Source organism: Lonchura striata, chromosome 5, assembly GCF_050655825.1.
Source record: "Lonchura striata isolate lonStrDom1 chromosome 5, ASM5065582v1, whole genome shotgun sequence".
NCBI lineage: Eukaryota > Metazoa > Chordata > Aves > Passeriformes > Estrildidae > Lonchura > Lonchura striata.
Window position 1 is genome coordinate 72,859,790 of NC_140707.1, and position 13,653 is coordinate 72,873,442.

The following is a 13,653-nucleotide window of genomic DNA, read 5'->3' on the forward strand; positions in this document are numbered from 1 at the left end:
AAAGCTGAAAAATCAAGGAAGCCACAGAGCCAACAATGAAATCCTCTTGAAATGTGGAAAACAGCTCCGGGTTTGAAGGCGGGGTGGGAAATGGGCATCGAGAGAGGGATCCTTCTTATCAGAGTGAAATCAAACTCCAGCACCAAGATCTGCTAAAATCTGGAGAATTGGGGTAAAAACCACTCTGCTCCTGGAATTCCATCCCAAGGGATGGTAATACATGATCTTTGAAGTTCTGCATTAGGATATTTCAGTCCACGTGGTAAAGAAATGGGGATTTGGGGGATTGCAGAGCTGGGAGGGGGGTGTTGTATCCTTGTTTTTAGCAACTTCAAACCCAGGGACAGAGAGAGGGACTTTGGATAAAGGCCTGGAGTGCCAGGACAAGGGGGAATGGCTCAATCCACTTCTCTTCAGGAAAGTTCTCCAGCATTTAGATCCCAGTGGAGCTTGGGATGGAGCAGCTGAAGTGACTTTTTCCCTTTGCCTGATTTCTCTAATTCAGTGTCACTGAGATTCCATCCCATTTTTGACCTTACACTGGTACAGGGCCGGTAGAAAATGTTTGGATGCACTTCCTGGAGGGATTGAATGCTGCACAACGAATGGTCATCACTGAAAATGTTCCCCTAGAGAGGAGAAGCTCCAGGGAGAGCTCAGAGCCCCTTGCAGGGCCTGGAGGGACTCCAGGAGAGCTGGAGAGGGACTGGGGACAAGGGATGGAGGGGCAGGACCCAGGGATGGCTTTAGGCTGGAAAAGGGAAGATTTAGATGGGATATTGGGAAGGAATTCCTGGCTGGGAGTGTGGGAAGGGGCTGGGATGGAATTGCCAGAGCAGCTGTGGCTGCCCCTGGATCCCTGGCAGTGCTCAAGGCCAGGGTGGACACCCTGGGACACCCAGGGACAGACAGGGACACCCAGGGACAGACAGGGACACCCAGGGACAGCCAGGGCTGTGGCCCCTCTCAGCTGGGTCTCCTCCCCAGGCTGAGCAGCCCCAGCTCCCTCAGCCTCTCCTGGGCATGGAGATGCTCCAGCCCTTCCTCTTCCTCACACCCCTCCTCCGGACCAGCTCCAGGAGCTCCCTGTCCCTCCTGTCCTGCTGATCCCAGAGCTGGACACTGAATCCCCAAGGATGAAACTCCACAAACTCTGGACCACCTGGGCTTTGAGGTGGGAAGCCCATTCAGAGCTGACATTCCAGAAACCTCTCACATTCCTGTCATCCCAGCTAAAAATGTTCTTCCCACCCCAAAATCCACATCTTGTCAACCTCCAGGCTCCCAGCCGGGAGCTGAACTTCCTGTGTGACACACCCCAACTTCTGCTTCCATTCAAAGCTCTGGGAGCCTTGGAAAAAACCAACAAACCAACATCCTCACATCCCTCCCCTGGATCATATCCAGGAGCTCCAGGTCCCTCCTCTCCCAGGATCCAGAGCCAAGGGCTTTGGGGATAAGGGACATTTCCAGGTTCCCCAAAACTCCCACACTTCCAGAATCCACCTCTGCTTTCCCTGCACACCAAACCACATCCCCTCTTCCCAACGTTTACAGGGGAAGCTCTCAGTGTTGTGCTGTTGAATTTCCAGCCTCTCCATTCCCGGTGTTGTTTTCACAGGGATTTGGGATAATGCAGCTCTTCACGGCGCCTCATTATTCCCCCAAAGGTGCCGGTGTTGTTCAAGTGCCCCTCCTGTGACAAGTGGCTCATTATGGCTCCTCTCAGTCCCCCCTAGAGATCCCATTATATCCAACAGCAGTGGGAGTGGGAAGAGGATAATTTGCATCCAGCATGAGCTTTTCCCATTATTCCCACTTCTCAAGAACAAGGAAAACAAATCGTCTCGACTGCTGCTCCCTTTTTATCCCCACTGCTGTCCCTTTTTTCCAGCAGCGGTTTTGCTTTGCTCCCTCTCCTTGGAATATTGTTGTTTGCTCCTCCACTCCAGGCTAATTGAAGGTCCTCCTTCCCCGGGAAATTGGGAAAAATATCTTGGCTAAAAGGGCTTTTTATCCTTGGAAAAGAAAAGCGTGGTCGGAGAGAAAAGCTGGATCAATAGGTGCCACATCGCTGTTTATTCCCAGGATTTTGCCTTTGTTCCTTTGCATTTTGGGGGGCTTTTAAGGCCTTTTTTCCTCCTCTTCTCACTGCTTTTCTGCAGATGGAAATTGTCCCATTAGGAATTTGAAATGCTTCTCATTCCTCTCTATTTTCACCTGGGTCAGGGATAGTTTTGAGGAGAAAATCCCTAAGTTCGGTGTTTGTTTTGTCACAAACTCCTAAAATCCCAGTTAAGGGAAGGGACTAATGAATCCATACCTCTCCCATATTCCATGTGACAGGCAGGCCATGTTTTCCCAGGTTTTTCCATCCCTTTACTAATTATTCCCACTGCCAAATCCCTGCAGAAGTACGGATAGAAGTAGAAAGATCTCAAGGCCTTCAATCCTGGGAATGAGGGGCTGGCTGCAGCTGGATCTCAGCCCTTGGATGCTGGGAATGAGGGGTGGCTCCAGTTGAAACCCTTGGATCAGCCCAACTGAAGTTATTTCCTGATGATTTCCCTGTGTTTTCCCTCCTCTTCCTGATGGATGGGTGAATTCTTGGCTGGCTGAGTTATTTTCTGGCCATTCTATGATTTCCAATGATGCCTTGAGAAGGCTGAGACCTGGAGCAGGGGCTGGATGGAGTTACAGAATAAAGCAGGGATTTATTCAAGGATCTCCTCCATGGATCCACCTTGGGCAGCACCAGAGCCCAGCCAGGGCTGCACCCAAATGACCCAAAATGGTCCCAAAATGCACGAGCGCTCCCGGGGCTCTCCCTGGGATCAGTTCTGCTCCATTGGCACCTTGGAGTTCATTGTCCCATTCCAGCTCCAGCCCATCAGTCCCACCCTGCTGGTTTTTCTCTCTCCAGCCCACGCTGTTTGTGCTCCTGGGCTGAGGTTTGGATCATTTGTCCTTGGTGCCCAGCTGGAGCAGGAATTGTTTTGTGTCCCTGCTCTGTGCACAGAGCTCAGCATCCCCTGATCTGGAGCCCAGACCCACACACTGAAGCAGCTCAGAATGTGAAAAATATAAAAGCTGAACCTGGGGCATCACAGCTTTCCCTAATCCCATCCTTTTCCCCCAGGAAAAGCCTACGCCCCGGAATTCTACTACGACACGTACAACCCGCTGTGGCAGAACCGGCCGCGGGTCTACTCCTACAGCCTGCAGTGGACGCAGATGAACCCCGGCGCCGTGGATCGAATCCTGGCCTATCGCCTGGGCATCCGCCAGGTGAGCGCGAGCTGCCCGCGCGGATCCGCCCGCGGAGCTCCTGGGATCCACCCACGGAGCTCTTGGGATCCACCCACAGAGCTCCTGGGATCCGCCCACGGAGCTCCTGGGATCCACCCACGAAACTCTTGGGATCCACCCACGGAGCTCCTGGGATCCACCCACAGAGCTCCTGGGATCTGCACGTGGAGCTCCTGGGATCCACCCACGGAGCTCCTGGGATCCACCCGCAGAGCTCCTGGGATCCACCCACGGAGCTCCTGGGATCTGCACGTGGAGCTCCTGGGATCCACCCACGGAGCTCCTGGGATCCACCCGCAGAGCTCCTGGGATCCGCCCACGGAGCTCCTGGGATCCACCCACGGAACTCTTGGGATCCACCCACGGAGCTCCTGGGATCTGCTCATGGAGCTCCTGGGATCCACCCACGGAGCTCCTGGGATCCACCCGCAGAGCTCCTGGGATCGGCCCGTGGAGCTCCTGGGATCCGGGAATCCGCTGGGCCTGAGGGGACGCTGTTTTTGCTGTGTTATTGCATGTCTTATGTTGTGTTGTGTTGTGTTGTGTTAGGTTTTGTATTTTATGTATGTTGTGTTGTTTTACGCTATGTTGTGTTATGTATATTATGTTATGTATGTTATGTTGTGTATATCATTTATTTATTTTTATTTCATTTCATTTTATGTTATTTTATCTTATTAAACATAATTTTATTTCATTTTACTGTATTTTATTCTTATTTTATTTTCTAGATTTATTTTACTTTTTTTACTTTATTTTACTTTATTCTATTTTATCTTATTTTTATCTTATTTTTATCATATTTATTTATTTTATTATTTCATTTCATATTATCTTACATTATTTATTTTTATTTAATTTCATTTTATTTTACTTCATTTTTATTGTATTTCTAATTTTATTTTATTTTAATTAATTTTATTTTTATCTTTTTTATTTTATTTTATTTTACTTTATTATTTCATTTCATTTCATGTCATTTTACATTATTTATTTTCATTTCATTTCATTTTACATTATTTTATTTCAATTTATTTTATTTTACTTTTTAAACTTTTTTTTTTAATTTTACCTTTTTATTTTACGTTTTTTTTCTACCTTTATTTTTATTTTATATTATTTATTTTATTTTACTTTTTAAATTTCATTTAACTTCATTTAATTTCAATTCATTTCATTTCATTTCATTTTGCTTTGTTTTACTTCATTTTAGGGTCAAATTTTTTATTTTATTTCATTTTTTATTTTACTTTGTTTTATTTTAATTTCATTTTACTTATTTTATTTTACTTTGTTTTATTTTAATTTCATTTTACTTATTTTATTTTATTTTATTTTATTTTATTTTATTTTATTTTATTTTATTTTTATTTTATTTGCCTAGTCCATTCCCACAATCCATCCTCCTCCAACTCATCCTTCTCCTTTTGCCTCTTTCCTTGGGAGCATCCAGCTGATAAGTATTGGGAATTTTTACAGCCTCCCACTGATCTTTTCCTTCAAATAATCCCCCAACAGACTGAACCCAGAAATCCTCTTTGGATATTCAGCACCCGGAATAATAATTTAGCTGGGACATCGAGGGGAATGTTTCAAACGGATTTTGCAGAGGGATATTTTGGAAAATATAAGGAAGAAAATCCTTTATTGGCAGCACCGAGGTGGTTCCAACCTTCTGGAATAAAAATCTGCCCCATTTACAGCCCCATTTTGCTTTTCTGTCTCCTTTGGGAACCAGGATTCCTAAATATTCCAAGAAAAAAAGGAGTTCTGACCCAGACAAACTTTCAGTGCTCCGAGTTGCCAGAGTGTGGATAGTTTCTGCTTAATTAATTACAGCATAATGCAAATAAACGCTCCGGAACTTCTCTCATTTTTCCTCAGAGCTACATAAATATTCCCAAACCACTGGAAAATTGTTGATTCAGCTTCACCAAGGTCAATTCCTCACTTTTGGAAAATTGTCATTCCAAAGTCTATTCCTCACCTGAGTTTCATCCTTATCTTTGTGAGGAGAAGGGCTTTGATTGTGAGACTTTTCTTCCTTTTCAAAAATTCCTTTTCCAACCAAATCCTGGTTCTTCTGGTAGCGGCTCCATCCCTGCAGCTGCTCCCAGCACCTCTGGCACCCGTGAAGACGTTCCCTTCCCACACTTTGCCTGTCCCCGAGGCCAGAATTCCATTTCTTCCCAACAAGCGACAGCGTTTGGCGGCTCCCGGCGTCCGCCGGGCCTGCGGCTCGCTGATTTTTCCCGTCAGCATCGGAAGCAAATTGATCTGGGAGAATTTTCCAGAGCAGCCAGGAAGGGCGTGCAGCTCCGATCTCGGCGTGGCTGCTCCCAGCAGGTGACAGCAGGTGACACCTAGAAAAGGAGAGCTCCGCTGTGAAGGAGGCATAAAAATTCCGCTGGTCCCTGTAAACCAGGGAGCAGCTTGTTCCAGCGTGTTCCATAAAGGATTCAAGCCTCCACCTTTCCTTTATTCCCAGCCCCGGGAGCCCGCGGTGTCCGTGGGTTGGGAATGAGGATCTCTTCAAAGAGCCCCAAGCACGGCACGGCCCTGGCGCTTCCTCCTGGTTGGATTTGTGGGGATTTGTGACTTCTGCCGTCACTCAGCACGGAGCAGGGAATTCAAATATCCTGGGAAAGGGTTCCTGGGAAGGCTGAGCAGTCACTGTCTGGAAAACAGGAATTTTCTGTCGGTGCTGTGGCACAGATCCCACAGCCTGGATAAAGGGAGTGAGGGTGCATTTACTGACTTTCTGATTAAAGAATCCCAGATTCCCAAAATGCTATGGCTTGGAAGCCCAAATCCCACCCATTCCCATCCCTGGCCTGGCAGGGACACCTTCCACTGTCCCAGGCTGCTCCAAGCCCCAGTGTCCAACCTGGGCTCGGACATTTCCCAGGATCCAGGGGCAGCCACAGCTTTTCCAGGAGAATTCCATCTCAGCTCCTCTCCATGCTTCCAGCCAGGAATTCTTTCCCAATATCCCATCTATCCCTACTTTCTCACAGTTTGAAGCCATTCCCCCTTGTCCTGGCACTCCAGGCCTTTATCCAAAGTCCCTCTCTCTGTCCCTGGGTTTGAAGTTGCTAAAAACAAGGATACAACATCCCCCTCCCAGCTCTGCAATCCCCCAAATCCCCATTTCTTTACCACGTGGACTGAAATATCCTAATGCAGAACTTCAGAGATCATGTATTACCATCCCTTGGGATGGAATTCCAGGAGCAGAGTGGATTTTACCCCAATTCTCCAGATTTTAGCAGATCTTGGTGCTGGAGTTTGATTTCACTCTGATAAGAAGGATCCCTCTCTCGATGCCCATTTCCCACCCCGCCTTCAAACCCAGAGCTGTTTTCCACATTTCAAGAGGATTTCATTGTTGGCTCCGTGGCTTCCTTGATTTTTCAGCTTTCCCTGAAGTGTTCCCGTCCCTTTGATCCTCAGATCTCAGACAATAAATCTGGCTCAGGACCAGCCGTTTCTGACACCTGAATTTTTCAGCTGTCAATTTGTAGCCCCTAAAATCTGCATCTAAAACATTCTGCGTTCTGGGATTCCACATTCCTTATTCCTAAAAGCTTGGGAATTCTGGTTTCTTTTAAAAAATGCGGGAGGGAAGATTTTTTTTTTAATATATGTATCACAGAAATTATTATTATTATTCATTATAAAATAATGAAATAATAAAATTGAATGGGAGGAGCAAGTCCAGGAGGATTGTTGATATAATCCTGCAAGAAGAAAGTCGATTACATGCCCAGGATTGTTCTCCTGGATTAGGAGTGGTTTAACTGGGAAAGACTGTGCCCAGTGTTGAATGGGCTTTAGAGCAGAAAAGGAAGGCAAAGAGGTTCATCATGCAGCTGCCAAATCAGTGACTCCTGGAATATCCTGAGTTGGAGGGATCCCAAGGATCACCCAGCGCAACTCCTGTCCCTTCCCAGATGTTCCAAAAATCCCGCCCTGTCCATCCCTGGAGCGCTGTCCAAACCCTCCTGGAGCTCTGGCAGGCCGTGCCCATTCCCTGGGGAGCTGTTCCAGAGCTGATTCCACCCTCTGGGGGACGAACCTTTCCCTGAAATCCATCCTAAACCTCCCTTGGAACGTCCGAATTTCCTCCTGTCCTGGTGCTGCTCCCTGGGAGCAGAGCCCAGCTCCCACTTGGGACACTTTGGATCAGCCAAGGACCAAGCCAAGCCTCGCCTGCCCAGTCTGGGCTGGGTTTGAGCTGCTGGTTCCTGCAGGAGAGCAGGGAGCAGGACCAGCTCCACACGGAAAGACACGGCGGGGTGTGCGGCTCTGCTGGTTGTGAAAATATTAATTAAAGAGAGAAGTGTGGGGAAATGAGGGGAATTGTGTGAGGAGCAGCTGAGGGCAATGGGGTGGAGAGGAGGAGACTGAGGGGAGACCTCGCTGTGGTCTTCAGCATCCTCCTGAGGGCAGCTCCCATTTCAGTTCTCTGGGACAGGCACAGGAACAGCCAGGGAATGTTTAGGGTGAATTTTAGGAAAGATTCTTCCCTCAGAGGGTGGAATCAGCGCTGGAAAAATCTTCCCAGGGAATGGGCATGGCCCCAAGACTGCCAGAGCTCCAGGAGGGTTTGAACAACACCCTCAGGGATGCCCAGGGTGGGATTTTTGGGGGGAATCTGGGAGGGACAGGAGCTGCACTGGATGATCCTTGGGATCCCTTCCCATGCAGGATATTCCACAATTCCATGATTCTCTGCCATCAAGAACAGACCATCTTTTACAGCTTGCCTGAATCCCAGATATTTGCCACTGAGTCATTCCAAATCCATCCTTGCGAATGAAGATGACACAGGAGCCACTCCTGGATTACTCTGATTCTATTCCAGTCAGGATTATGAAAGAAAAGCAGGAATAACACAAATTTTCCCTAGGAATCTTCCCTCTGTGATGTGCAAATGGAACATTTGCAAATATTCCATGTGTCCATGAGCTGAACAGCCCAATTTTAGTTATAAAACTTCCAAAGAAATCTCTTATTTTTTACGGCAAATCTATCTGTATGGTTATAAATGGCAAAGAAATGACTTTAAACACTGCCACAGTTTTTTTATGGAGTATCCAATGGATTCATTGATTTTGTCATTAATTTTTTTGTCATCAAGTAACATTGTCATTAATTAAAGAGGTTCTTGTCCAGCTGGTGGAGTCAGTGAAGGAATTTGTGCTGGGAATCAATAGGCCACGACCAACGGAGTGAGGAGCTGTTTATTTTTTATGAACATATCCGAGCACACAAGGAATCAATCTTTAATCATCCCAGAGGATTGACTCCTCAGGAAATCCAGAATTCCAAGGCTTTAAGAGAATAGAGTTTTCCAACAAAAGACATTAAATAAACCTCCTTTTATTGGCAGCACCGAGGTGGTTCCAACCTTCTGGAATTAAAAATCTGACCCATTTACAGCCCCATTTTGCTTTTCTCTCTCCTTTGGGAACAAGGATTCCTAAATATTCCAAGGAAAAAAAGACAAACTTTCAGTGCTCCGAGTTGCCAGAGTGTGGATATCCTCTGCTTAATTAATTACAGCATAATGCAAATAAACGCTCCAGGAACTTCTCCCATTTTTCCTCAGAGCTACATAAATTCCCAAACCACTGGAAAATTGTTGATCCAGCTTCACCAAAGTCAATTCCTCACTTTTGGTAAATTGTCATTCCAAAGCTTATTCCCCACCTGAATTTCATCCTTATCTTTGTGAGGAAAAGATCTTTATGAGACTTTTTTTCCTTTCAAAAATTCCTTTTCCAACCAAATCCTGGTTCTTATGGATATTCCAGCTCCGGACACAGGAATTGAGTTGCAGGGTTGTGTTTCATGATTGTTTCTTGTGGATTTTCTCTTGGTAGCCTCAGTCTTGTTTTTTTCATGGAAAAAAGGCTCAATGTTAGGGATGGGCTGCACAGGGAATTTTGGGAAGTGGTGATGAGGATTTGGCTCTTTCTCACCCAGGGGATTCCAGGGGAAACAGTTTTGGATGCTTCCAGCTTGGAATCAGAGCATCTCCAGCTCGGTGCTGGGAATAATAAAAATGTTTCCAGCACCCCAAGACATTGTAGGAATTAAATCCTACTTTTATGGAGTCCTGGACTCCATTTACTTTCAATTATTTCCATATTTTTCAGCCCAGGTTGTTGGTGTTTCCCAAGTTTGGGAAGCAGCTCCTGGGATTATGGCTCCATTTCCAATGCTGGATGGGTTTTCCAAGTGGGAAAATCAAAGCTGGGTTTGGCAGATCCTGAATTTCTTTATTTATATAAATATATTTATATATCTACAATTTATATATTTATATATTGATACCTTGATATATTTGTATATTGATATATTGATCTATTTATTTATTATGTATTTATATATTTATTTTGTAATTTTTATTTGTATTTTGTATATATTGATAAAATTTTATATATTTGTATATTTAAATATTAATTTTTATGTATTTATTTGTTCCACAGCATAGCTGGAAAATTAGGGTTGCTTTCCATCCAACGCAGCAACAATTTTCTGTTGTTTCAGATTTTTTCCCTCTGGTTTCCATGGTAAAAAGTAAGGATTAGACCAGAGCTGGTGTTGATTGCAAGGGAAAAAAGAAAATCAAAATCTGTGTTGTTTCCTATGGAGAAATATCAATATCCAACCCTGGTTTTGAAGGGATAATCCTGAAAGGAAAAATCCAGTTTTTTTCCTTTCCAAAAGGAGAAAATAATGGAGATTTTATTGCATCTAGAAAGAAGGGCAAGAATTCAAAGCAGAGGCTGAATTAGATAGAAATTCATGTCTGCTCTGGGTAATTGCAATTTTTCATCATTAATTAATGAAATTCTTTGGGAAATCTCTGTTTCCTTATCCAAAGATGAGTTGGAATAGGGAATATTTTTAATTTTTGTCCTACAGTGCTCACAGATATCATTGACATAGTGACATAAAACATGGCTTAAAAAGATGAATTCTATTTATTTTTTAAAACTTAATCACCACAGACTGGCCCTTGCTCCTTGGCTGTAATCCCTGCCCGATGAGCACCCAAAATCCTCAGGAACTGGGGTAACACCTAACTTTTCCTGTCCCAAAACATGCCCAAGAGAGCTATCGGAGCTCTGGAAGAAATATTCCCAATTTTTGGTGTGGTTTGTTACAGAAATTCTCCGGTGGGATAACTCAGGGAGTTCATTCCTTGTTCCATCTCTAATTCTTCCAGAATTTTGAAGGTTGCCCAGGGTCTGCTCTGCTTTTTAAGGTGAAGCCAAACCCCAAAATCTCTGACCTTTGAGTCCTTTGGATTCCAGGCTGGACAACAATTTTGAAAGGAAAAAGCGCTTTTCCTTGCAAAAGGAAAGATCTTTCAGATTTTTGACAAGCCAGTTTCAAGTGTAAAGCACAGATTTTTTTTTTAACAATTGAGGATTTAAAAATTTTAAAATGCCACAAGACCTGCTGGGTGTTTCAGATCACCACAAACTCATCCTTGCTCCTTGGCTGTAATCCCTGCCTGCTGAGTGTCCCAAATCCTCATGAATTTGGGTTATGCTCCACTTTTCCTGTCCCAAAACACATCCAAGGGCCATTGGACCTCTGGAAGAAATATTCCCAATTTTTGTTGTGGTTTGTTACAGAAATTCGCCACAGTGGGATAAACTCAGGAAGTTCATTCCTTGTTCCATCTCTAATTCTTCTGGAATTTTGAAGGTTGCCCAGGTCTGCTCCCACACACTTTTCCTGCCCTAAAACCCACCCAAGTGCCGTTTGATTTCTGTGGGGAAGGGAAGGAGTGCCCTCTGGAAGAAATATTCCGAATTTTTGGTGTGGTTTGTTACAGAAACATTCCATGGTGGGATAGCTCATGAAGTTCATCCCTTGTTGAATCCCTTGTTGTATTCCTCGTTGGTTCTTCTGGAATTTTGAAGGTTGCCCAGGTCTACTCTGCTTTTTAGGTGGAGCCAAATCCCAGAATGTCTGACCTTTGGATATTTTGGAATTTTTTGGATTGCAGGCCGGGCAGCAGCGCTGGTGGGAGCAGGAGATCACGGTGAACGGGAACATCCAGAAGGGGGAATTGATCACCTACAACCTGACGGAGCTCATCAAGCCCGAGGCCTACGAGGTCCGCCTGACGCCAATCACCCGATTTGGGGAGGGCGACTCCACCATCCGGGTCATCAAATACAGCGGTGAGGATCCAAAATCCAAGGAAAAGGGGGTTGGGAATGTTCTGGGTCACCCGGAATGGCGTGACTGTTCCCAGTCCTGGGATAATGTCGTGAGCATGGTCATGGGCGTGGTCTTCAAAAGGATGGGGAGAAATGGGGACAGAGGAAAATCTTCACCTCTTGGATGATTCATAAAAACAAAAACATCCAACTAATGAAATTCTGGACAGCCAAACCCCAAAATCCCATCCATTTTTTGTGGGAAATAAGGAAAAGTTGGAATAAATTAATGCCAGCTTCATGAAATTGGAGATTTCAAGTGGATCCTTGATGAGTTTTGAATAAAAATTTGCAAATATTTTTTTCCCCCAGAACGAGCAGTTTTTATTTTAATGGGAATTATTGTTTTAAAATCTCAGTGACTATGCTCCTATGGAATATTATAAAATCTATACATTTATATAAGAAATAATGGAAAGGCTTTATAAATTTTCCACGTCATGAGTGTGGCCATCCCAAAAATGAAGGTGAGAAATGGGGACAGAGGAAAATCTTCATCTCTTGGATGATTCATAAAAACAAAAGCATCCAACTAATGAAATTCTGGGCAGCCAAACCCCAAAATCCCATCCATTTTTTGTGGGAAATAAGGAAAAGTTGGAATAAATTAACGTCAACTTCATGAAATTGGAGATTTCAAGTGGATCCTTGATGAGTTTTGAATAAAAAAATTACTAAGGTTTTTTTCCCCCAGAATGAGCAGTTTTTATTTTAATGTGAATTATTGTTTTAAAAACACCCCAGTGACTGTGCTACTATAAAAAATTATAAAATCTATAAATTTATATAAGAAATAATGAAAAGGCTTTATAAATTTTCCACGTCATGAGTGTGGCCATCCCAAAAATGAAGGTGAGAAACTGGGACAGAGGAAAATCTTCATCTCTCATAACAACAAAATCACCCAAACAAAATAATTCTGGACAGCCAAACCCCAGAATCCCATCCTTTTTTTTTTTTTTTTTTTTTTTTTTTTTTTTTTTGTGGGAAAAAAAGAAAGAATTGAATAAATGAATGCCAGCTTCATCAAACAGCATATTTAGAGTTGATTCTTGTTTTGAAGCATGAGTTTTAAAGAAAAATCTGCAAACAAAGTTGGTTTTTTTCCCCAGAATGAGCAGTTTTTATTTTAATGTGAATTATTGTCTTTAAAAAAACAGCAGCTGTTAGTAGTCCTTTGCAAGATTATATAATCTATAAATTTATATAAGGAATAATGGACGGGCTTTATAAATTTCCCTCTAAAAGGTCACCCTGACAAAGATTAATCCACTTCAATTTAACAAGAAAAATACAATACCCATACATCGTGTTTGCTGTGTTCCCAGAAAGTCAATCCTCTGTTAAATCCCTCCAAATACTTATTTTGGGTGTTTATTTAATGAATAACTGAATTTCTCTTTTTATTTTCATTTTCTGCTATAAAAATTGAAATGAATGAGCAAGAAGAGGAAGTTGAAGGATCCCTAAATGTGACACTTCCATAATTCCTTGTTTTTCCCCATCTTCCTGCCACGAAGTTCCCACCAAAATGATAAAAGCTTCCCCTAAACCCATCCCATTCCCATCCCAAACTTCTCCAGGAGCCTCCAACCTCCTTTACACATTGTCCTGCAGTTGTGCTGCTCCAAAAATGAGATTTTTTTTTTGTTTTTTCTGGTTGTTTTGGAGGTTTTCCCCCCCAGGTTGATGATGCTGGATAAATTCAGCTTAACCACATTTATTTTCTTGCCTGCTTTGTGCCTGGGTGTGACACAGAGCATCATTTTTGCTCCGCTGGGAACAATCCAAACCGTGTGACTGGAGGTGACACCTGATGAGATTTTCCATCCAAACCCCCGCATTAATTACAAATCAAGCCTCAGTCAATGCAGCTGCCAGCGAGTGCGGCTAATCCCAGGTTCAATCACTCGGGGATCCTGTAAAATTGAGGTTTTTTTGGAGAATCAGGGGTAATTTGTAGGTAAAAGATGTAAAAATTTGGTTTTTCAGGGAGATGACACTGGAGCAAATCACTGCTGGTGTTTCAGATAAAGTGGTGCTGATCTAGAGCTGGTGTGGAAACTCCAGACTGAATTTAGGATTTTGCTGAATC

The 13,653-nt window shown here is 43.8% G+C and overlaps 1 protein-coding gene across 1 annotated transcript in view; it reads left to right on the top strand.

Moving 5' to 3' along the window:
• The window catches only part of MDGA2 (MAM domain containing glycosylphosphatidylinositol anchor 2), a 193,832-nt gene that overhangs the window by 160,551 nt on the left and 19,628 nt on the right, over positions 1-13,653 (top strand). Inside the window, exons 10-11 of the mRNA XM_021536048.3 lie at positions 3,140-3,288; positions 11,342-11,519. Coding sequence (XP_021391723.1) covers positions 3,140-3,288; positions 11,342-11,519 — 327 coding nt within the window. The remainder of the gene's footprint in view (positions 1-3,139; positions 3,289-11,341; positions 11,520-13,653) is intronic.